The 24386-nt window shown below is 42.3% G+C and overlaps 3 protein-coding genes across 6 annotated transcripts; 2 read left to right on the forward strand and 1 right to left on the reverse strand.

The window, feature by feature from the left end:
* Positions 1-144: 144 nt before the first annotated feature.
* dnajb11 (DnaJ heat shock protein family (Hsp40) member B11) lies at positions 145-9937 on the reverse strand. Its single transcript, XM_042001672.1, has 10 exons — positions 9762-9937; positions 9190-9346; positions 7800-7897; positions 7299-7431; positions 6985-7127; positions 4873-4955; positions 4745-4802; positions 4553-4664; positions 4302-4461; positions 145-1019 (listed from the first exon to the last, which is right to left on the reverse strand). The coding sequence occupies exons 1-10, from the start codon at positions 9833-9835 to the stop codon at positions 955-957; spliced, it is 1083 nt and encodes a 360-aa protein (XP_041857606.1). The 5' UTR covers positions 9836-9937; the 3' UTR covers positions 145-954.
* A 104-nt stretch (positions 9938-10041) lies between these two features.
* Positions 10042-20514, forward strand: tbccd1 (TBCC domain containing 1). 4 transcript variants are annotated; one of them, XM_042001669.1, is made up of 10 exons: positions 10042-10361; positions 11992-12101; positions 13944-14008; positions 14096-14362; positions 14465-14623; positions 14746-14862; positions 15606-15858; positions 15946-16132; positions 16211-16741; positions 19069-20514. In XM_042001669.1, exons 3-10 carry the CDS (start codon positions 13946-13948, stop codon positions 19280-19282), a joined length of 1791 nt encoding a protein of 596 aa, XP_041857603.1. In that variant the 5' UTR covers positions 10042-10361; positions 11992-12101; positions 13944-13945; the 3' UTR covers positions 19283-20514. The 4 variants fall into 4 exon arrangements, with proteins under 4 accessions (XP_041857603.1, XP_041857605.1, XP_041857602.1 ...); XM_042001671.1 differs by lacking the exon at positions 11992-12101 and having other exon boundaries at positions 19069-19219; positions 19376-20514; XM_042001668.1 differs by lacking the exon at positions 11992-12101.
* A 2339-nt stretch (positions 20515-22853) lies between these two features.
* crygs2 (crystallin, gamma S2) lies at positions 22854-24081 on the forward strand. The gene is made up of 3 exons (XM_042001673.1): positions 22854-22961; positions 23052-23294; positions 23729-24081. The coding sequence occupies exons 1-3, from the start codon at positions 22953-22955 to the stop codon at positions 23999-24001; spliced, it is 525 nt and encodes a 174-aa protein (XP_041857607.1). The 5' UTR covers positions 22854-22952; the 3' UTR covers positions 24002-24081.
* Positions 24082-24386: the final 305 nt, after the last annotated feature.

Below are 24386 nucleotides of genomic sequence, written 5' to 3' on the forward strand. Positions count from 1 at the left end.
TGTCTCCCACATTCATGGTGAGAATTACCCAACAGCCTGACCACAGCGCAAAAATAATCCAGTTTCCCTCCTGGAGGCAGCTGTCGTCTATTTAAAATGGTGTTATAGTGCCACCTACTGGTACATTTGGCGTATAACATCTCATCAAATTTGTATAAATCTTTATTTATATTGTCAGCCAAAAGAGCATTACCCCACCCCAAAACACGTAAAAATGGCCGAATAATTCACATTTAAGGCTATGAAACTCTGGTGAGACCGCGAGGCAGCACTGCAGACAATGTAAAGCCTAAAAACCATAAAACTGTCCAACAGAGAGGCTGACACCTGGTGATCTGAAGTCCCTTTGAGTTGTAGGTGATTGTAGGAAAGTGGAGGTCAACTCTCATCACGGTATAGTGAGTCGAATGCAAACAACCAAATAAAGAAACTAAAAGACGAGGAAATGAGCTTTGTTCTTCCCTATTTACATAAAGTGTTACTGAACAGGAATCCGAGCAGAGCAGAAATCCCTCAACAGGTGGCGCTCTTACGTTCACAAAACTAAGAGGGGACCAAAAAAAAAAAAAGAAAAAAGAAAAAAAAAAAAACCACATGGACGACTTTGTTCAACAGTAGATGCAGAGTTTCCATCAGCAAACGTGGAGTCTCGTCTCCAGAGTTCCAGTAAATCCACAGATCAGCAGATGTTGCAGAAAATAAAAAACATAAATAAAATAAAATAGAAAACAAAAACAGGTGGCATTATTTCTGTTTTCACACTGAATATTAAACGTCTGCAGCTGCTCCTCAGAGATGTACAACATCAAAAAGTACAAACTAACCGGAATAAAGCCGTCCTGAGAACAATCTGGAATTAATAAATACACCCTGGCCAGAAACCCCCCCCCCCCTCGACTAACAGAACATATCTGTGTGTAGTAGGAATCAGTCCAGGCTGTGGAAGGTGGTGTATTAGTATCCTTGTAGTCCGTTGTAAACCTTCTGTACAGAACTCTGTTTCAGGAGACTCCAAATACCTGCAAGACACAAAGAGGGACACAAAAATTATGGAGGATTTTTTTTAACTGTCCTGCAAAACAAAACCAAGTTTTAATCAGTATTACATAAATAAAAACCATGAGCCCATACACTAAAAAAAAGGTGACTGCAGAGTAAATACTGAAGTTTAAAATATAACCCAGCTTTTTCCAAACTGGAGGAATCTGCCAAAAACCACATTATGAAGCTTCTAATAGTTCAGACACAAATGGATGTTATCTTGGGGGTTGTGGCTAAAAAACTTTGGGAAGCACTCATAAAACCAAAAGGATTCAGAAAAAGGAACATATAAATATTTTTTTCATAATTTCTAAATCAAACTATTACTCTTCAGAGCAGAAGTTTAAAGGAAATTAAATTATATCAAAATAACGATAATTCAGTGTTTTCAGTTTTTAATAAATTCAAAGAAGACAAATCTCTTCTTTACTTTGAAATAAAATAGTAATGTTTTGACTAAACATTACACTGAGGAAACAAAAGAAGAACCAGCAGAGCTGGACTGGATCAGACAGAACAGCAGATCCAGTCCAGAACCAGCTCTTTCTGGTAAGAAGGGCGTATCAATACTTGAATACCCAGAGCCGATCCAAAACATGCAGTCTACTTTACTTTGTTTTAAAGTATTTGTTCATTTAAGAGCTTAGTGGATATGGACTAAAAGGTTTACACCTTTGCTAGTCTCATGTTAAACTTTACCAATAACTTATTAAACAAAGTAGAATTTAAAGTTGGTTTAAAGATAATCTACCTGGATACTATCAGATTGAGTTAAATTTGATTAAAAGATTTCTCATATTTATGCAGAATGATTTGGTTTTATGCAGTCTGATACAGTTAAATTTAAACAGAAATGAATTTTCTATCTCCATGTTATCCTACTGAGGTCTGCAGGGCATACCCAGACAGTCCATCACAGGACCAACACACACCAAAGAAACAACTATGACTCACACATTCACATTCACTCTGAAGGTCACATCAGAATCACTACTCAACACAAAATGCATGTTTTTGGACTGTGGGAGGAAGTTTGAGTAATTTATTTCCCATTTATTTAGATATTGCATACAGTACATACATTTAATAAATAAAAAAAAAAATCAGGGGTCATGTTAACCGAATTTTTTCTGTCTTTAACAGTGTTTTTTTTAAATGGTGACGGAAAAATCAAAAGGCCCTCTGTCATTTTGACAGATTGCAATTTACACCCCTGACCACTCGGTAGCAAGTGAGCATATTAATGAACTATTGTCTCTCTTGATGCATGACCTCGTTGGCTTCACTCGGAAAAATGACCACTATGGGTCACAGAGCGGTGCAGCTGAGCCTCTGGTGCAGAAGTAGCCCATGCTGCAGGATTTCCTCCCACTTAAGCAAGTGCTTGAGTAATCAGGAAACCCGCTGTACAGAGTCTTGCTGACTTCAGGTCACTTCACTTGAAGAAATGTTCCCTGATTTCAAAACCCTGGCTAAAGCAGCGCTTGTAATTCCTGTCTCCAGTGTAGCAGCACAGCGTGGATTCAGCCTCCAGAACAACATCAAAACAGCCGTGAGAAGTCATCTGTCTGAGGAAAAAGTCCAAAACCTCATGACAGCAGCTTCTGCAGCAATCCCACGTGAGGCATCTGATCACACACAAGGGAGCACACAGTTCAAGTCCATGAAGACCAGGAGGAAGCTGTGAGACGGTGTGTCCAGGCCACACAGGTGGATTGTTCATATTTTAAGTGGAATCATTTCATTCGTTTTTCTGTAGCTACCAGGGCCACAGTCAGTGGTTCCACGTATTCATCCCGTAGCTACCGAGGCCACAGTCAGTGGTTCCACGTATTCACCCCGTAGCTACCGAGGCCACAGTCAGTGGTTCCACGTATTCACCCCGTAGCTACCGAGGCCACAGTCAGTGGCTCCACGTATTTACCCCGTAGCTACCGAGGCCACAGTCAGTGGCTCCACGTATTTACCCCGTAGCTACCAAGGCCACAGTCAGTGGTTCCACGTATTCACCCCGTAGCTACCAGGGCCACAGTCAGTGGTTCCACGTATTCACCCCGTAGCTACCGAGGCCACAGTCAGTGGTTCCACGTAGTCACCCCGTAGCTACCGAGGCCACAGTCAGTGGTTCCACGTATTCACCCCGTAGCTACCGAGGCCACAGTCAGTGGTTCCACGTAGTCACCCCGTAGCTACCGAGGCAGCAGTCAGTGGCTCCACGTATTCACCCCGTAGCTACCGAGGCCACAGTCAGTGGTTCCACGTGTTCACCTCGTAGCTACCGAGGCCACGGTCAGTGGTTCCACGTGTTCACCTCGTAGCTACCGAGGCCGCAGTCAGTGGTTCCACGTGTTCACCTCGTAGCTACCGAGGCCGCAGTCAGTGGTTCCACGTGTTCACCTCGTAGCTACCGAGGCCGCAGTCAGTGGTTCCACGTGTTCACCTCGTAGCTTTCCTCAGAAATCGGCTGAAATATTGAACATGTTCAATATTCCCAAATGTCGGCTACGATCCGTTTCAGAGCGGATTATCGGGACAAATCGGCTCGTATCACACCACAGACCAAATGATAATTGGACAGGGAAATTCTCATGATGATCGGGCGTTTGCCATCCGAGGTCGGGAAGAGTCAAAATCAGCCCAAAAATCATTGTGTGTACCAGGCATAAGTTGTGGTGGGAAAAATCTTCTATATTTGTGCCCGTTTCTCATGTTGTTATTCTTTCTTGTGCTAGCTATGTTAGCATCCAGGCTAATGCTCAGTCTGTTCTTGTTCTGCAGCCGTTTTGTTTCTTAGAAAATCCAAATGATTTTCACTGCACGGTGCACTTGAAGATGTGTCAGCATCCATCGGTCATGCTGTGTTTGTGGGCATGAACGCTGCCCCGTTAACATATCTGAGCAGAGGATCTGGCAGCTATGCTGCTAAATGGGTTGCACTGACAGACAAATCTTCTGCAGACCTTTTTTCTTTACATATGCAGGAAAACCTGAGTCAAACGTTTAAATGTAGAAGTTAAACTTGTACTTTAGATTGCCACACATCAGTATCTAAACATCTATACAAGTTTAAAGAGACATGAGATCGACACGTCATCGGTGCAGAGCCTGAACAGTTATTGACATTTCCCTTTAGAACTATGTATAAAACCGCATTAAATTAATAGTTTATAAGTTGAAAGAAGAGCTTAAAATGCTCCTATTAAAAAAAAAAAACAGATTTTATCGTTTTAAAACATTAAGGCTTAAAGTCTTCGTCTCACCTTCTTTCTGCTGATCATCGAGCTGCGTCTGAGGAAACTCTACATCGAAGGTGATGATGAGGGAACCTCGGATGTTGATGTTGTCAAAGTTGGGCAGACCTTCTCCTTTCTTCCACATCCGAGCGCCTGGTTTGGTGATCTTGTCTCTCACTATATGAACCTGCCAGAGGTAGAAACAGAGTTTTAAGAGTTTGTCTTTTCCGCCCACAATAGTCTTGGTTCTGGAAATAACTATAAAACCCAAATGGAACCTTGTGTCCGTCCAAATGTACAATGTCCATCTCAAAGCCAACCAGCGCCTCCACCAGAGAGATGGTGACGTTGGTGTACAGGTCATCTCCTCTGCGCTCAAACACAGGATGTCTGAAAGGGAAGAGCATCCTCAGATTACACTCAGCGGAGACCACATATACCCACACACACAAAATAAGGCCTGTTCTTACTTTAGTACTTTGATACGGAAGCGAAGGTCTCCAGGTTCACCATCGATGTGTGGTTCACCTGAGATCACAGGTTAGATGTTAGGAGCAAAGCAATGAGGAGCGAAACTAATGTTCAGATTAAGTTTCACCTTCTCCAATGAAGGGGTACTCCATCTCATCCCTCACTCCCTGCTCGATCTCCACCTCCAAGGTCTTCTCCTCGTTTACCAGTCTGAGGAAGGAAAACATCTAGTGTTTGATGCTTCTGTAACTTTATCACAGTCGTAATAAACACTCAGCTCATCTGCTATAACTAACAAAATAGTTAAAATCCTACAACAAACTGACCTGTTGCACACTGCTGCGCCTCAACTTGCTAACAGTTTGTTTTACATTTAAGAAAAAAAATGCAGTCTACAGACTTGTCACCAGGCTCATGTTTAGTCTTGATAGTCAAATTTTGTTCGATGCCTCAGAAAAGCTTGTTTTTGACTTGCGATTTCCTTCTAACTTTGGAACAAAACAGGGCTGCAGTTTGGATTTTACAGTATTGCTAGATTAATTTCAGACCTTAAAATAATGCTTTTCTGGCTGGTTGTAATGGCACGGTGATATTCATTATGTACATTCATGAGGCCGTCGCTGCCCTGCAGCCTGTAAGCTGAGAAACCAGTTTCAAATTGTTCCAGGACGCTGCATTTCTGCAGATCAGCATGTGGTTTGGGTCTGTTCAGCCAAGCTTTAAGGTCATACTGATAAACAGACAGTTCACATACAGGATCAATTAACCTCCAGTTTCACTGTCACTCCCTTTCTTCTTGTTTTGTCTACAGTTTATAACAGAGGAGCCCAAGTTCAGTCCTTGAGTGCTACTATCCTGCAACTTTTAGATGCATCCCGTCTCCAACGCAACCGAATCGGGTGAATGGCTTTACCAGGCCTCCACAGCGCTGAATGACATGTGGATGAGGGAATTCAGGTCTGTTGGAGAAGGGTTAAATCTAAAAGTTGCAGGATAGAAGCTCTTGAGAACTGGACTTGAACACCCCTGGCTTACAGACTGACATTGAGGCTACATTTACATCTAATTGTTCACTAGACTGTGTGTGATTGAGGAGTCGGTTCAGTTGGGGAGTGCAACATTCTTCCTGCATGGGTTTGCTTTCACATTACGCTCAAACAAACCAGACTTTTAAATAATGTATTCCCCTTTGTGACTTTCCAAGCAAACAAACCAGGATTTGAATCAGAAGGGCTGGTGTGGTCCACCTTAACCGAACCCTGGTCCGCTTCCACTGATAGTCCAGTCCGTTTTGGAGTAGTACGAACGTACATTCGGACTCTGGTGCCGACCAAAGAAGCAAACTCTGGTCCACTTAAAAACCTGGGGGTCTCAGTCCGCTTGTGGGTAAACTCTGGTCCGAACTGTGTGAAAGCAAGCGGACCATCTAGCGGACCAAAGAGGACGTAAGGTATGACACGCCGTACTGCAAGATGTCAGCTATCTGGCTGCCTCTCCTGCTGCCCATACAAAACAGATCCTGGTGAAAATGGATTTAAGTTTTAACATCAAACTGCATCAGGTGAAGAAATCAGATCCAGACTGGTGGATGTACACATGCTGGCAACCAGACTGAAGACATTTATAGTTCCTCCATTGTTTTTGAACTTGTGGAGAACCATCTGTTTTTCAGCTCTGGCCAATCAACGAGAAGCTGTTGTAACTACGTGTAACTACGTACGAAACCAAACCAAGGTGCAAACATTTCTGTAATTCCCCGCCAATTCAAACCGAGTTCCCTGGACTACCCTGGTGTAACAGCACCCTGAGGCCTGTTTATGTGGCTGATAGTGTTTTACTGGTGTTAATGTCTACAGTCAATCATACAGATTGTTGCTGGTAAGGACCTACTTTGAGGTGGAAGCTAAAAGACCCAATTAACAGGTTTGTGGTTCTTTAATTGCCCCCACAGTGGAGGTGATGTATCCATAGCAACTATAGTGTGTTCAGAAATATTACATGATAATATATCTGGAGACAAAATGTTTTGGATATAATCAGAACACCGGATCTCACATCAACAGCCTGTTTTTATGATTTGATTAACTTGTTTCAGTCTGAAATGTCTATTATTAGACTTTTTTCTAAAATGACTTATAAATGTGACACATAGATCCAACTCTTCTCTTCTAACAGACATCTCAGGGTCTTCAGCTGCATCTTTCAGACCAGCTGTCACATAAGATCCATTTTGACTCACTTCACATTGGGGCACTCATCGCACACCGTCTCCTGGGTCATCTGGAAGCGTCCCGGTCCGAGCTGCGTCGTCCTCATCTCCTGTCTGCAGTTACACTTCCTTTTACCGGGAGCCTCTTTGGCTACAGGCTTGTTTCGTACAACCTAAGAGGCAAAGGAGACGCAAGAAAAGTCAGAAAAACAAGAAACGTGATAAGAAGTGAAACTTAAAGATCTGCTGTTCAATGACTCAAGTGTTACTTTTACAAAGTTGAAATACAGATAACAAGTCTAGGTTGTCTGTGTAGAACGCATGTAGAAAGAGTTTTTCCACACCTCCACAAAGTTCCCAGAATACACCTCTTCAAGTGTAACTTCCAGATCAAGTATTACATCGTTTCCTCTGGGAATGTTCCTGTCCTGCTGCTGCCGGTTGCCTCCAAACATGAAGCCGAAGTCACCAAAGAAGCTTTAGAGAGGAAACCACACACATACAGGTGAGTTTTGGAGTATTAATAAACAGGTAAACGCCTTTTTACTGCAAGCATAGATGAACATTTTCTATAATGTGACATTTAAAAAGATTCACTGAACAGATGGAAAGTGACAGAGTTACCTGTTAGTCTGGGAAATCCATAGAAATTATTTTTCTGATTTTATTCATTTGAAAATGTTTAACTTAAATGTTAAATACAGACTTTTAAAAACAGTCTGTTGTCATCAACATGGCTGGAAGATATTGTCATCTTAGTCAGTCAGCACTGTAAGCTGATATCGTATCAGCTGATCAGCTGCACATTCTTGGTCCTAAACCCCACCTGAACCCAGGACACCAACCTGGAGAAGATGTCGTTGTGAGAGCTGTGATGACCCTCTTTGAGTCCGTCCTCTCCGTACATGTCATACTGTTTCCTCTTCTCCTCGTCTGAGAGGACCTGCCAACAAACACACACATCAGTCCAAAATCTGACATGTTTTCACCCACACCAGAAACATCTTTTACATAGCATCAGGATTTAAGGAAATAAAAAGTTAAAATATTTGGAAGTGCAACAATTACTCAAATAATATGTCAACTTACATAAACAGTTAATCTGAAAAAATTTTAAATGAGTGACGCCTCAGGAGTGAAACTCAGATGTCGCACTGTTCACATTGCATCTACTTTGTCTTGTGAACACTGTTCACAAAACACAGTAGATATTTGATCAAGTTATTAGAATCTGAAGGTGTGGAGCTGAGGCGTGTATGTGACAAAGGGCCGACCTGAACTCACTAGACACAATGCCATCCATGGTAGCCAAGATTCTGGGTCTGCATCAGGTGATGAAATCAGATCCAGACTGGTGGATGTACATATGTTGGCATCCAGATTTTGTATAATGGATGAGATTAGCATATCCTCAACATTTTAACTTTATTTTCAAAAGTGGAAAATCAAAACAAATAAAAGTCTTTTTCCCTGCTTTATTATTCCCTTCTCTGTAATCCTGTAACTCTAGGATAAAGAAAAAGATTTTCTACTTTTTCTAAAGTAGAAAATGCAAACTAGAAAATGCAAACTAGAATATATATATATATATGTATGTGTGTGTGTGTGTGTGTGTGTGTGTGTGTGATATAACAGTTTACTAGCAGTGCAGAATTTCTTAATATCGTTATTAGAATAAAGTCGAACTATAATGCTCGTCTCAAGAAGTTTAATGCTTTTCCAATTTATTAACAAATAGTTATTCTTAAACATCTAGAGATGCATTGTAAATATATTAAAGTAATCTGATAAATCTAATTACCAGACTTGTAGACCGTGACCAGGTTGTTAAATTAGCTTATAAACTTCTCAAATTGAAATTTAATGCGAACATTAGGGGAGGAAACACCTGCAGCGCTGATCTTAACCCACTCCCATTCATCCACGTCTGACTTCTCATTATGCCAGCGGTGGTTCCTTACAGCCAATCAGCTGCAGCCACACGGTCTTGCGGGCCAATCACAGAGCGTGTAGCGTTTCCAACAACAATCAAGTAGCAAGGGTACAAAAGACGTTTATAACTAAGCTTCAAGCGCTTCCACACAAAATATATATTTTTACAAAACACATACAATTACATTTATTGATATTCCTGATATTTTATAACTAAAAACAGCTCGAGAACCCAAACAAGTCAGCTTTGCATCGCTTTACAAATCACCGGCATCAGGTATACAACAATAGCTTTTGACCCACCTCATAAGCTGCCCCCAAGTCTGCAAATTTGTCCTGTGCTTGAGGGTCGTCTTGGTTTCTGTCGGGATGTAACTGCATAGCCAGCTTTCTGTAGGCCTTCTTAATGTCCCTGATTGATGCTGACTTGCTCACCCCCAAGATTTTATAGAAATCTCGCCTACAACGGAATGAGGGGGAACACACAGATTAGTATGGAAACAATATGTAAAAAGTGTGCAAGATGAGAAACTGCTACAAAACTCTGCTGTACCATTGATGGGTTATCTGGGTAGTCAGACAACAGCTAGCTAGAGTCCCGGAGGAGAAAGCCGACTCAGTGTCACTTCTGTTAGCTCTGAGCTAACTAAGCTAACTAGTCCAAAACACGACCCTTAAAGTCACAAATGCTGGTTGTTAGATGTAAACTCTTTAGCAGTAAACAGCGAAACACAACACATTTTTATAGGGTTAGCTCTGAGTGTCAGCCTGCTCCACACATGGAGTGCACGGTTAGACCAATCACAGTGAAACATGTGTACCAGCTGCCGATGCTGTTTCACCGCTTGTCGCTGCTCTGAGTGGGACCCACTTACCCGGCGAACACCGCGGTGATGACATAAAGAAGTAAGCAGCAGACATGGCACACGTTCATCCCTTTCTTAGCCATAGTTCCCAGCGTTTTATGAAGGGTGTAGTGGCGAAATACAACCGGCTTTTTGAAGCTTGAATCCTGCTGCCTGTCTCCAGCCTTCTTCTTCCTCCTGTCACAGAAAACCCTCCCAAGGTATGTCAGCAAATCCGCCTCCCCGGCATAACTCCGCCCGGTCTTAAAGAAACACCACACATACTTCACATGGCTACACCATCTTCTTATTTAATATGTGATCATTTGCTCTACGAGATTATGAATCCACACATAAACACGACTAAAAAAATGTTTAAATATTTTTTCTAACTGTGTGAGTTCGGGTTATAGTGTAGACCCATGCGCGCTCCCGCTAGCTGCGCGTACCAGGAAAGGGAGGGCGCCAAATAGGAAGGACACGGAAGGCAGATGTGTGTCTGACTGTCTGGTAGACAACATAGCGCATCAACTGTGCTCGATACGTCCATATTCTGCCTTATGAAATCGTGATCGGTCGGTTCATCTCCATCCTGACGGAACGTCTCCTGCACGCGGACAAAGTTTAACGGTAGGACATCCTCCGCTTTGCTAGCTACCTGAAGCTAAGTTAGTTAGCTGGGGAGGCAAACTTGAGCAAAGTTAACTGTTAAAACAAACAAATGGAAAATCTGCTTTCAGCTTGGATTTAAAGTGACTTTAATGTTTGTTTGTTTACAGTTTGACTAGAACTAATTTAGCTAGTTAACCCAGTCAAGCTTAATCTTATTATGTGATGTCAGGTGTTGATATAAGCAGTTGTCATGGGAGCATTTGGACAAATTTGTCGCCATGTTTGGTGAACGGAACAGATTTCAGATAAATTGTCACTGTTCAGAGGTCAGGAATAAATAAAGTTGACGGACATTTAGTTAGCCTCTAATCAGAAGTGATCAGAACTTTATTTACAGTTTAAATCTAGATATGAAGAAGAGCAGGTTGTCATGTAGTTTAACAACGGTTAGAAGTATCTGAGATTTGGGTCAGTGTCATGATGATGATGATGATATTATCATCATCATCACAGTGAATGAGCAGCTGCCCCCCTAGATTACACAATACTGTGACCTTAATTCTGTTGTAGTTGTGACCACATTTACAGACTGCATTGCAAAAAACCCCCATCTTTTGTCCCTTTTATAACAATCAGTATGATTGAAGAATTATAGGTGCTTTACATTCCTTTATTATCATTATGTATGGGAGTGCTATATAGAAAGTTGTCATTAAAAAAGAGGAACAATAATACACGTGAACAAAAAAGTCATTTAAGTGGCATGAAAAATGAATAACACTATCTGGGAAGAGTTAGAGCAATTTACACATATATAACTATAACATAAAATAATAAAAAAAAAGGCTAAATGGAATATCTAAAGGGAAAAAAATAATCAGATTATTCTGTAGGGCATTTCCACAATGGCAGAGAGACCTAATTTAGCAAGGGCAGCCCAATCTTAGCTTAAAGCTTACAGTGGTGGGGATTATTTCACTAAGGAGAAATTGTTCAAAAAGCCTTAATGTCATTTAGTGATGTATAAGTATTGAATTCAAAACTATTTTGTTTTGCAATGTCAGATTTTTTTTATACTCTAGTGAGATGAAAAGTCCAAACATTGGAAAATGAGGAGAAATGAGGGAACAGATTTCTCTCAATAAACTTGGGAATAAGATTCAGTTTTAGTTCATGATGTTTAAAAAAATATTTGAATGTCTAAGAGTTGAAGGAAGCGTGTACAAAACATAATGCAAAACTGATTTAAAGTTTTTTCCTACAATGTAGGGCAAAATATTCTTGAAAGACACATTTTTGGTCGTAACTTGTTCCTCAGGTTTGTCACGATATTTAAAAGTCAGCGTTTTATGACAGTTTGAATATTTTGTGTAGTTGTTTTACATGAGCTTGTTTAGTTTATCTGCAGTAGGTACTGATTGATTATTATTGGCTCATTATTTTGATTGTAAACAATCCTGATGAGGTTTGAAAGCAGAATGAACAGTAGTATTGGAGGTGACCATTACATCCAGTTACTGAGAAATCAATGGCACCAGGGAACAATGCAGACCCCAGAATTGAGGCTAAAATCACGTGTAATATTTCCAATATAGACATAGTGCTGCTGAGGTACCTCTGAAACCAGCTGTCTGCATTTATCTCACAGTCTGACCCCTGAATGCAGCAGTAAATTTATACTCTTAACAAAAAAGTCTGTCCAGTGTTTCTTTCTGTCCAAAGCTGGAATGATGTTCTGTTAAACAAGAAATGCATCAGGTACGGTGCTGTTTTTGTTTGTTTTATGATTAAAAAGCTGGACAGCTTCTGTTCTGTTGCTGCTGTCGTTGTTCCTTTGATGGGTTTACAACTGACCGTCATACATACTGTGATACACGAACACCAACCATAAATTTAATTATTTATTTCACTGTGATTATGATGCTGAGACTTGCAGTTTCATTTTACAGTAATGTTCAAAGTGTCAAGTGACAACTCATTTATTTATTTATTGAATTTTGCTTCCAAGCTGTCAGACTTTGTTGTTTTTACGTGATTCTCCAGCTTTCTGAAGGTCTTTCAAAGGTTTCTTTTGACATTTTTCTGCTTTTTCACCCATTTTCTGTTTAGCGGTTTGCTTCTTTATTAATCTACCTAACTCAGACCTATGAATCATTCAAGCATAAAAAAATCCTCCAAACTCAAGATATGAACCAGTGTTTTGTTGACGCATAACAGACAACTTAGCAAAGAGTGAGTTTTAATCAGGATCTTTAGGCTCTTTGTCACAAAGACGCATAATTTGTTCCTATTTCTTTAATTCCGTCTCTGAAAACCAGCAAAGATAAGACAGTTTGACAGGCAGAAAATAGGATTTTAGCAGCAGCAAGGTGATTCCCAGAGAGCTGTTAGCTAGAAAACTTGGCATATCTCAGCATGGAGGCTGTGTGTCATTAAAACATTGGAGGGGACTAGACAAGTGGAGGACAAACCAAGTGTCCAGCCTGTTACACACAGCCCCCACTATCCCCTATCCATCATAAACGTAGGAAAGAAATAAGCAGCACAAAACATGTTTTGAATAAACATGATAAGACAAAAGCTTGTCTCATAATAGTTAAGGCCAAATCAGGTTTCCAAATGTCTGTGTGTCCTTGCAAGCATTTTTATACAGACTACAAACATGCTGCAAAGATGACATATCAAACTTCAAGTTTGGTTTTAACCCTTAAACCTCCAAGCTGAATTCTTTTAATCTCAGTCAACATCCAGACAGGAGTCAGAACATCCATCCATCCATCTATCTATATTTTATTTATATAGCACTTTTCATACATAAGAGCAGCACAATGTTCTTTACATTACAATAACAGCTAAATATCAACAACAAAGCTAAATTAAAAATAAGTCTTCACATACCCCATTATATAACTCAATCAAATTAAAAACAAAAACACACATCCAATTATTATTTCTCACACACTTACACATGTAAAGCACACAAAAGCTACCTACCCAACCACTAATCCCATACCCCACAGACAAACCCCAGTCGCTAATATCAGGCTTATTGCTGCTATACAGCAGCATAAAGGCTGACCAGAACAAGAAAACAGAATTATTACTAACAGAACTTTGTAGAAATAACACACAGATCAACAATGACCAAACCTTTTCTCATCTCATCGTTCTCTCAAGTCTTGGCTTTCAGGAGAAAAATATTGGCATTGAAACAAACACACAACAGAAACTATTTACACATTTCCAGTTATTTCCTCTGCTATTTACCTGCTATCCTCACTAAACCAACTCCAGCTCCGCTGCTTTTTGGCGCCATTGTGTTGGCTACCCTATTTTGTGGCTGGATTGTAAACCTTCTGGATGGGATGTAAATGTCTGGAAAACATCTATAGTTAACCTAAAGTTTAGTTATCGATCAGAACTTACCGAACAGAGTTGCGCTTTTCCTGAGAATTTGCTGACAAAAAAGTACCTGAGAGATGCATCTGGAACTTCCATCTACTGTTGGCCGAAGCCTCATCAGAAATGGTCTCCATGGAAACGTGGCTGCCAAGAAGCCATTTTTAATTTCTACATCTGTTCATTGTCCTCTTTCCTCAGACATGGAGGCAGATACTGTGAGCATCTGGCCACGCATGGAGCCTTTCTTACTGGGAGCCCTGCAGGTGAAGACATTCTTCCAGCTCCTCTATGTGATGATATCCTGAACATGAGTTAATTTTTTTAATTAACCCGAGTCAATGCTGTTGAAGGTGGCTCCATCCTCCAAGCTCAGCCTTCACTATCTTCGAAAGATGGCGAGCTACGTGCGAACGCGGGACGGCTGCTTCCCGGTTCTGGGCTGGTCCATGTGGAGACACATCGCCTGTGGAAAGCTGCAAATTCCAGAAGACCTTGCCTGGCTGTACTTTGAGACCTTTGACCTGCTGGTGGGCCACAGTCCAGAGGAGAGGCTGGAGAGGGCTGAGTGTTTGTCCCAGTGCTCCTCAAAAACTGAGCTGGACCAGCAAAGGAACAAGGTGAAGGAATGTCAGGGGTGGAGTTTGGAGTTGCAGATTAGATTAATTTTACACAGATTATTTAGGCTTAAGTGCTCTGTTCTCTTGTCTCTTTGCTTCCAGTTGTCAGTGGACACCCTGCAGTTTCTCCTCTTCCTCTACATCCAGCAGCTGAACCGTTTGTCTCTGCGTACGTCTCTGATTGGTGAAGAGTGGCCCAGTCATCGCACTCGTTCCTCCTCTCCGTCAGACCGGGAGGCCAAGACGAGCTCTCAGAACAAGGTTCTGTACCGATGACATCACTGAATGCCTGAATGCATATTATGAGGAGTTAACAGTGTCTCGGGTCTTTGATGCGTCACTCATCTCATGAGTCCATCCTTGTTCCTGTGTTTGATCGGCAGAACTGGGACGATCAGGCCCACCTGTCGTTTGTGCAAAGCCATCTGCCGGAGATTTTGGAGCTGCTGCTGGAGCCCGGCCAGCTGTCGCAATCTGGACAAGCCCGAAGAGACAGCCAGGTCTGTTGAGTCAGCACACACTTATTACACTTATTATTATTATTATTATAGATATGTTATTCCTCACACTCTGTGTGGAGTTTGCATGTTCTCTCCGTGTATGCAGGTACTCCAGCTTCTTCCTCCAGATAAAAGACATGTATGTCAGGTTAATTGGTGCCTCTAAATTCTTCCTAGAAGTGAGTGTGAGTGGTTGTTTGTCTCTGTGTTGCTGAGGAACTTTTTGTTACTGGTGGGTGGAAATCAGTTCAACATGGCCGACCCCGATGTCTGCAGTCATGCTGATGGTTTTTACAGTGTTTCTTCTTTTTGCACATGCTTTAACCACGTGAGGGTCGGGCTTAGGAACGAATGTCAGGAAACGATTGAATTACAAATTGACTAGAATATTTACAGACAAATGTTTTTTGGCCATAAAGGAAAACATGAAAACATCCATATTAAGTTGAAAATAACATAATTGTTTACATGTTTATGATGTTTGTCAATATCAGGACATTCAAATTGATTTCTGAAGTAATTATAAATAAGCAGGGAGTTTATTATCAGACAGTGAAGACGCACAGCCTTATAGATTACACTGTGTGGATATAATGAATGATGAAGGGCTTTCTCAGTGTTCTGCAGCTTATTGTAAATCTAGTAAAGATGACTGTTTTTAAGCATCCAGCTTGAACTGTTCATTACTAAATCATTTCTGAAATCTGGATTAAATGAATGTGTAAAAGGAGCTGGTGTTTCAGCAGATATCTCTGGAGGCCGTGCGGAGCTTGGGTCTGCTGCTGGAGGGCACAGCTGGTCCTGGAAAAGCAGTTCAGCCCGTTCACCGGCTGCTGACCAAGGGTCCACTCCAAACACAAGCTGGCTACTCAATGCTGAGCCGCTCCTTCCTCCTGCACAAGCTCCTCTCCTGCCTCCAACACAGCCTCACCCTCAACCCCTTCGGGATCACTGCCTGCCTCCGTTCAGGGAAGAAACTGGCCTGGGCTCAACAAGGTGTCCCAGAACGTCCCGGTATTAGAGATTTCTAACGTTCTTCGCTGTCTGCAGGTGTTTAACCGTCTGCTTGTCGTCTGATTGCAGTGGAAGGCACCATGAAGAGAGCCAAGATAGCGAGGAACACCCACACTGCTCCACCCGGTAGTAAGATGGTGCTGATGTCTCAAGTCTTCAAACAGACTCTAGCTAAGACGTCCGACAAGTTGACTGCCGCTAACATCAAAATCCACAGATGCTCCGATGCCTTCATTTACCTTCTGTCGCCTCTCAGGTCGGGTTGGCTTCAGTTAACATGTCGGATGTTTGGAACATGCTCTGTTTTCACTCTGCTTCCTGTTGCATCTATTAGATCCGTCAGCGTGGACAAATGCCGGGACAGCACGGTGGTTTTGGGTCCTGTGGAGATCAGCGTCCACATCCACAGCTGCCACAATGTGCGGTTGGTGTGTGTGGCCGGCAGGATCGCGATCGGAGCGTCGTCACGTTGCACCATCCACTCCCTGACACCCACCCGCCCACTGCTACTGCCTGGAAACGCAGACATCACCCTGGGTCCTTTCCACACCTTCTACCCCTCCCTGGAGGATCACATGGCCAGCGTGGGACTGGCCGTGGTCCCCAACGTCTGGGATCAGCCCCTGCTTCTGGGAACCGACGGCCTCGCCAGCCCCTCGCTCAACACCTCCTCCAGCCTGGACGCCACCTGCTACCGCTTGCTGCCTCCGTCCGAGTTTCACATGCTAGCCGTGCCCTTCCAGATGGAGGGGGATACGTGCGAGGTGCCCGGCGGACTGCCTCCCGCGTACCAGACAGCTCTGAATGAAAAGCAGAAGAGGATCAAGGACTGGCAGAAAACGGTGATGGAGGCCGGACTGACCAAGTGAGTGGCTAACAGACCCTCATCTCACATAGATAACCACCTCACACAGGAGTTCACCATCAAGCAGTAACCGGTACCAGTAACAGGCATAGAAGACAGTTATCCTGGAGAAGTCAAATAGAGCCGTTTCATGAAAATATAAGCTTTAGTTTGCTCCGAATCTTGGATTAATAATAATGTATGTTCTCTGAGGACCCCATTACCCCTTTAAAAAGGTAAAAATGGTTTAGTCCACACCAGTAGCGGTTGGTTCACCAGTTACATAGCCTCCATAGAGTGTTGTGACAGCAGAGAAGAAAGCAGGAAGTCACGTCTTTCTCTACGGAACAGAAATCAAACTACAAAAAAAAAGAAAGAAAAAGGAGGGAAAACGAAGTGAGACTAGATGGAGAACAGATGTCACGGACCTCGCCCTTAAAAACTCAGCATCGATATTTTTGCCCTTTCCCTGTGATCGATCATGACATATTTAGTATTGATGGATTTGTTGTAATCTCAGGCTTGTGAAGATGGAAAATCAAAAACTGTAATATTAACACTAGATGATCTACCATCATTTTACAGAGGGGTAAAATGAAACAGGAGGAGAATATTCAAACATAATCAATGATAAATAAGTCAGTCTTATTATATAATGAGTTACTCTTCGTACATTTGAATCAAATCTAATCAAAACTACTTGATCTTGAAAAAGCTGTCTTATAATAATTAACAAGGAAAAAGGTTATCAGGGTGTTTTCACCAGAAAGCTGCTCAGATGGATGTTACACAACACAGAGTAGAATAAATATGGATAGTAAGAACTGCTGCCTCTATGTTCATGATAAAATAAGTGTGTTGATTGTGTTTAAATCGTGCTACTGAAATCAAAATATAAATATGTAGATAACAGCTCCAACATCACTTTTTTGTCCAATCTGACTTTGTACAAAAAGTAAAGTAAAATTATCTTCTCACTTATTAATTAGATGGGTCAGCTGGTGATGGCAATAAGTTAATTATCTAACTATTATCTATCTAATTATCTGAGTTTGTTTTTAGAATATTTAATTATTGTGTATTTTTCAAAAAGTTGCCAGTTCAAAAAGATCCAAAGGATGGATGCTTCATCCCGCAGCCGTCCTCTAAATGTAAGGCGGGAAAAGTGTCAGAAACGTCATAAATAAGGAGGATAAAGTGGTTTTTGGTGGATTTGGTTCACAGCTGTGACAAGATACCAAAAACCAGCTTCTCTCCCTGAGATAATGCCAAATTCACATTTTTTTTTTCACATTGGATTACACTCACCTGTAAACTACTAGCAGCTTATCACCTCTCACATTAGCAGCTAACGCTAACCGTACCCTCCGCCATGTTCAACAAACACTTCTTAAAATAACAGGAAGTGACATCACGACCAACGTACGTACTCCAACATAAATTCACTAATGGGCCGATAAATGTGAGCAACGATCTTTTCGAAAATCATATTTCAGTAGCATATGTAGACACGTCAGGCCAGATGATTCCAGTAATCTGATTACTCCCAGATATCTGATGTGAATGTGCTCAGGGTTTTAGAAGAATAGTTATCCAAGAATGTATTTAATATACAAGAAAAAATGGTGTTACATAAATATCTGTAAATGAATCAATATGGAATCAATTCAGGCTGTTGTGAATGGAATCGATTCAGGAACTTAGTGGTGATACCAGCCCTACCGCTTACCAGGGCTGACGGCCCTACCGTTTACCAGGGCTGACGGCCCTACCGCTTACCAAGGCTGACGGCCCGTTTTTAAAGGTATTGGTACGGATGATACCAGCCCTTTATTTACTTTGCATCAGATCGATACCAAATCTTGCAGTATCCCACACCACTAGGTGGTTTATGATGACTGGCATCTGAATAGTAAATGGTAAGTGGTCTGTACTTATATAGCGCTTTTTACCCAGAGTGCTTTACTTATACGTCACATTGACCCATTCACACACTGACAGCAGGAGCTGCCATACAAGGCGCTAACCACGACCAAAAACAGTTGTGTGACCACTCTACCCACTGAGCCATGCCGCCCCTGAAGGGTTGAATCCTGCTATAAATAAAACAAAAACCCTTTTTTGTAAACTATTGTAAAAAATGGTGGCGCTAATTTCCCTGGTGATAAAATCATTTTTTAAATGAGTTCATTATTTGCCACGATTGTTTATATGGATGGAGCTCAGTGTTAGGAAACTTGTTTGAGAGTCTTCTCCTCTCCACCCAACCCTGACATCACATGACCCTCCACCTTTTTTCTTTCCTTTAATCCACCTCTTCCTCTCCTCCTTTGTTTCTCTGTCTGTAGGGAGCAGAGGCGCCAGTTCCAGGAGCTGGTGGAGACAAAGTTCCACGAGTGGCTCCTGGAAACGGGACACCGACAGGAACTAGACAGCCTGATCCCACCATCGGTAACCTCCCTGAAGGAGATGGACGGAGCGGCGAAGAACACCAGTCGAGTTAAGGATGCCAAACACATGGGGACAGGACGGGGGGAGGGACAGTCCCCCATGGCTTGTTAAGTTTATGGGCTATGCTTGTTGGGACGTTTTCCAGAAGGATAACTACAGCTTTGGCCGTGAAGCTGCTGATTCAGATGTTCTGCCCAATTTCAGGTGTGTCCAGGGTTAGAACTCCCTCTGAAGAAAAGGCAGCTTAAGTCCTCACCTGTCTGAGCTGGGAGTGGATCTGTCTGAGCTGGGAGTGGGCTGGCATGTTGTAGAGCAACATGACGAGCATCGATCATTAAAGAAAAGACGTTAAAAAACAGGTTGGACGGGTCATAAAGGGACAGTCTGTAAATAAAACATGCTTAGATTTGGATTTAATTCAACCAAACTTTTTTTTAACCTACTTGGACTGGTTCTGCTGCCAGTTTAAACCCGTCCCTGTGGTGGATTTTACATTTCCTCTGCAGGAAGATTGTCTTGTTGCTCTTCTAGAAGTTGAGCTTTTAGATTGATGACTGCGACACGGGTTGACTAGCAGCAACACTGCTGGTCTGGAACCAGTTTTCTTGGCCCAGAACCATTTCTAAACCCATTAACAGGTTCAGCCATGGTTCAGTACGGTCCAATTCCCAGAGAACGACGACTTCCACCTTTTCTGAACACTGTCATCATTTCATCTCAAACAGTTCATAAACACCATGTTAGTTTGTAAAGAAACGTAAGTTCATAAAGGGAAACTGGTGTGTATCTGAAGATGGAGAATGTTGCTGAATGAGTCCCACTTTGTGTGTAAGTGAAGGAAACCCCACAGTAACACACTCAGATTGTAGTGTTTATGACTTCTGAAACTTTAAGGAAACATTGTCGGTTTGATTTTACCGTCCGGCAGCGAACATCTGATCTGCCATGATTACGCAACTGTTTACTGACGAGTTAGCCAGTTTATTTTGTTACAAATCCTAAATGTATTTTTGTATTTATTTACCTGATGTTCTGTATATATTAATTTCCAGAAACCTTCCCTCTTTAAAGAGCCAGTTTAAGCATTTAATACCTCCAAGTGTACTTCTGTCAGTTCTTTGCACATTTGAATGTTTTAATTTGGAGCATTTTCATTAGAAAGGACACATGCGACAGAACTGCTGGAGGATTTTAGTGCAGAATAGTTTGGGTTAAAGGAAGCAAAGGGAAGATGGTGGTACTGTAAAAAAGAAAGTGTTTACACTACAAAAGGCCTTACTGATGCTGTATGAAGACAAAAAACTTTTAAATTAAATAAAGAATAATAAAAGTTTTTACTAAAACCAGCTCACCTTTTGTTTAGAGGTAGCATCTTCTGATGCTACTTCCAGCAAGATAATGCACCATGTCACGAAGTTCAGATCATCTCCAGTTCCTTTCTAGAACATGACGATGAGTTCACTGGACTTTTCACTGTTTAGCTTTCAGTTCTGCTGCAGCAGACAGCATTTATAGGTGGTAAAAAAAAACACATTAAATGGGAGCAATATTGAAGCTGAGAGAGGACAGAAAGTCAGTCATAGCCACAGCTAATATATCAGGCATACCCAGAACAACCATCTGAAAAGTCCTGAAGAAAAGGACTGAGCAACAGATGCCAAAATCTATAGACCAAGGAAAACATCTGCAGGTGAGGACAGAAAAGATGTGCCTTAAAAGATTAAAGACATTTTTATGGACTGATGAGACAAAGATGAAAAAGGGGTGTAAAGAAAAGCCTTATTGAAATCTCCTAAGCTCATTTGTGAAATACAGGGGGTGTTATGTCATGCCTGGGTCAGGCTCATTGATCTTCATGATGATGTAACATGATGGCAGCAGCAGTGTGGACAAATTTAAAGAGAGATTCAACCAAACCAATCAGGGGATCCTTTGAGGGTGAAAAGTTGAAGGTTTTAGAAAGGTCAAGTCCATTTCTACTGAACTAAAAAATGCTCAGGGTGTTGATATCCAGTTGCTGGGCGTGTGATGAGGTGCCTTAAAGCGAGACTCCGATGTAAAATGACACAGTGCTGCATTACTGAACTGTGGTGGATTTTCTCACAAAGCCACCCCTTAATGACAAATAATTTCAGCATCTATTCTGCATCCTGTCTCTCCTCTGAGCTCTATCTATCCAGTAAAAGTTAAGCTTGTTAGATACTCTGTAAGAACAGACAACTTTGTCCTCTTTAGGTGGCAAGAACAAGAACAAGGCTCAGTTCTTTTATAGCTTAAAAAAAAACTTCCTTCTTAATATAAACCAGAGACCATGGAGCAGCGGGGGTGTGGCCAACCTGGCAGATCTGTCAAGCTCACCAGGTTGGCCACACCTAGAAATAACAGCTGATAAATGACACGTTACAGCTGTCAGATGACACTTCTGAGGAAGACTGCAGTTGCCAGTAGAAACATGTCAAGGCTTGTTGTACAGGTTTTTGTACTTTTTCATCGCATTGAACAGCTTTTCGTTAAAACAATCCCGTCATCCTTGTTGAACATTTCGCATCAGCTGAAAAACAGAAACGACAGCATTTTCTTTTCTACCTTAACCACGCCCACTTCAAATTTTTGACCAATCACACAGTTTTTGGACGTTGCACAAGAAAAAAGCTCTGGTCCGCCAACATGTCGCAAACAAGCTGCAAGAACTCCCAAACCAGAACCGCTTCCAGAGCAACATAAAGTTTGCAGCAGCCTTCTGTTTGATGTTGACTCGTCTCATCTCTTAGTCTGTGCCTTGCTCTCTTCCTTTTTTACTTCAACAATATCGTCTTGCATTTCTTTGATGAATCAGCCATGGTGCACGTTCAAAGCAGCTGGTTTGTTTATATCCAGCTGCTGAAGCGAAACTCAGCTTTAAAGTGATGCAACACCTGGGAAGCAAAGTTTGAAGTTTGGTTTCTTAACTTCAGAATGCTGCAGGGCAACGATGACTCCTGAAATGTACATCCGAAGTACATAATAAATGTCAGTGTGGCATTAAAATGAGTCAGAAATGCAGATTTTTAAGGTAAAAAAGTGACATAGTGCTACTTTAAACCCTAATGAGCTGCTGGACACTGAAAAAAGCTAAAGTGAAAACCTGGAAAAGCATCATAAAAGAAGAATGTAAAAGGCATGGTGCGAAAAAAACCTGAAAAATGCAGCAAAAATAAAGAAAATGGCTTTGCTGTTCCAATAATTTCTAAGGGTGCTGTAATCTTATAATAAAATGTAGCAGAAGTGTTTATTTTTTTTCTATTGGATGATGTTCTCTATCAAAGGAGTTTGACCGGGTGCTTAAAGTTTTTACACTGAAGTAAGGCATTTGAATACTTCTGCTGGAGAGTGGCGATGCATCTGGATCCATCCAAAGGCCAGAGGTAAGTCATGAGCTGGCAGGTCCTTGCCAGGTGGGGGCAAGCCGGTGGAGCTGGCATGTGTCACAGGGGACCCAGCCAGTACAGAAGTGGGGGTCAATGGACGGGTGCTGTTGCCTGGCTATTATGCCGTAATCCTTCCTCGCTTTTCTGGAAAAACTGAATAGCACTAGAATCACTGACTCAATTTTTGGATCTCATTTTCATGACAAAGCGATTGTTCCACTTTTGCCTCCCCTGTTGCTGTTTATGAAGGTGAGGGAGCAGGGAGGTATAAAAGGCACCAGCTGAAAGGCCAGAGCAACATCGAGACCTCAGGGGATCCACCTACATCAACTCTATTCAGCATCTGTGAGGCTGTCCCACACTTTACATCCAAGATGGGCAGGGTGAGTTCTGACAGGTAGCACGATGCCGCACCTGGAGGCCTTTAAACAGCTGCTCTGGTCACCTATGACCCCCCACTTCTTCTCCCTCAGATCATCTTCTACGAGGACAAGAACTTCCAGGGCCGACGCTACGAGTCTGAGAGCGACTGCTCAGATTTCCACGCCTACCTGAGCCGCTGCAACTCCATCCGAGTGGAGAGTGGGGACTGGGTGGTGTACGAGAAGCCCAACTACATGGGCTACCAGTACGTTCTACCCAGGGGGGAGTACCCAGAGTACCAGCGCTGGATGGGGCTCAACGACCGCCTCAGCTCCTGCAAGATGATCCACATTGTAAGTAAGCCTGTGATCTGAATCATTGGTTTTTTTTGTCTCTCACTGAGTGAAAGATGAACCAAATATCAGAGGTCACGCTGTGGCGTTGGTGACTGGGGGCTGAGTTGTTGACCGATCCAGGACTGGCGGGCTGTGTGACCCACATCCTGCAAAAATCATTACAGCCTGTGTTCTGCTGATTATGAAGGTGCAAAACTAAAGTAAACATTGAAAAGATGACTTTTGACTGAAGCTTTTTATCTCATTTATGTGGTGAAAGATGTTAGAGGCTGAGCATCAGAAACTACATCCTCCAATAGAAAGCCTGAACTTCTGTTAGCTGCACGTCTCATCTCCCTATATATCCCCCCTTGATCTATGTTCTTACCCCACATCCCATCCGTGTTTTTTCCCAACCCTCTACACTAACATCCCCCCCCCTGACCTTCCAGGGCAGAGTGACCCTGTACAAGATCTCCCTGTATGAGAAGGCTGACTTTGGGGGCCAGATAGTCGAAGCCACAGAGGACTGCCCTTCGCTTCTGGAGAAGTTCCGTTTGAGGGAGGTCAACTCCTGTAAGGTCAACGATGGCTGGTGGATTTTCTACGAGCACCCCAACTACCGCGGACGCCAGTACTTCCTGGAGAAGGGGGAGTACCGCAAGCCTGGCGACTGGGGAGCCGTCAGTCCTGTGGTCCAGTCCTTCAGGCGCTTCACTGAATGATCCATCCAAACTTCGGAAAGACCATATACAAGCTACGTCAGGGCACTCACAGTTGATATTTGGCAAAGACTCTCACTGATTATGTTGTGATTTTTAACTGAGGTCTCAAAAATAAAACAAGTCCAGCAAGCATATCAATGACCTTTCTTTGGATTTCACACACAAGTTTTTACTCTTCTGAACCTTTTCTGCAAACTTCTCGCATCAGCTGGGAGTGTTACAAAACTGCACGTGTTGCATTTCAGGCTGCAACACGTTAAAAACCTGGAAAGGGGGAAATTTATAGCTTGTAATCTGTAAAAGAATAGTTGCCAACAGATGATGGTGATCATGATTTGGTCCAAAAGCAGCATGCACAAAACAGTTTGACAATCAAAGATGTTCA

This window comes from Melanotaenia boesemani, chromosome 12 (genome assembly GCF_017639745.1).
Source record: "Melanotaenia boesemani isolate fMelBoe1 chromosome 12, fMelBoe1.pri, whole genome shotgun sequence".
NCBI lineage: Eukaryota > Metazoa > Chordata > Actinopteri > Atheriniformes > Melanotaeniidae > Melanotaenia > Melanotaenia boesemani.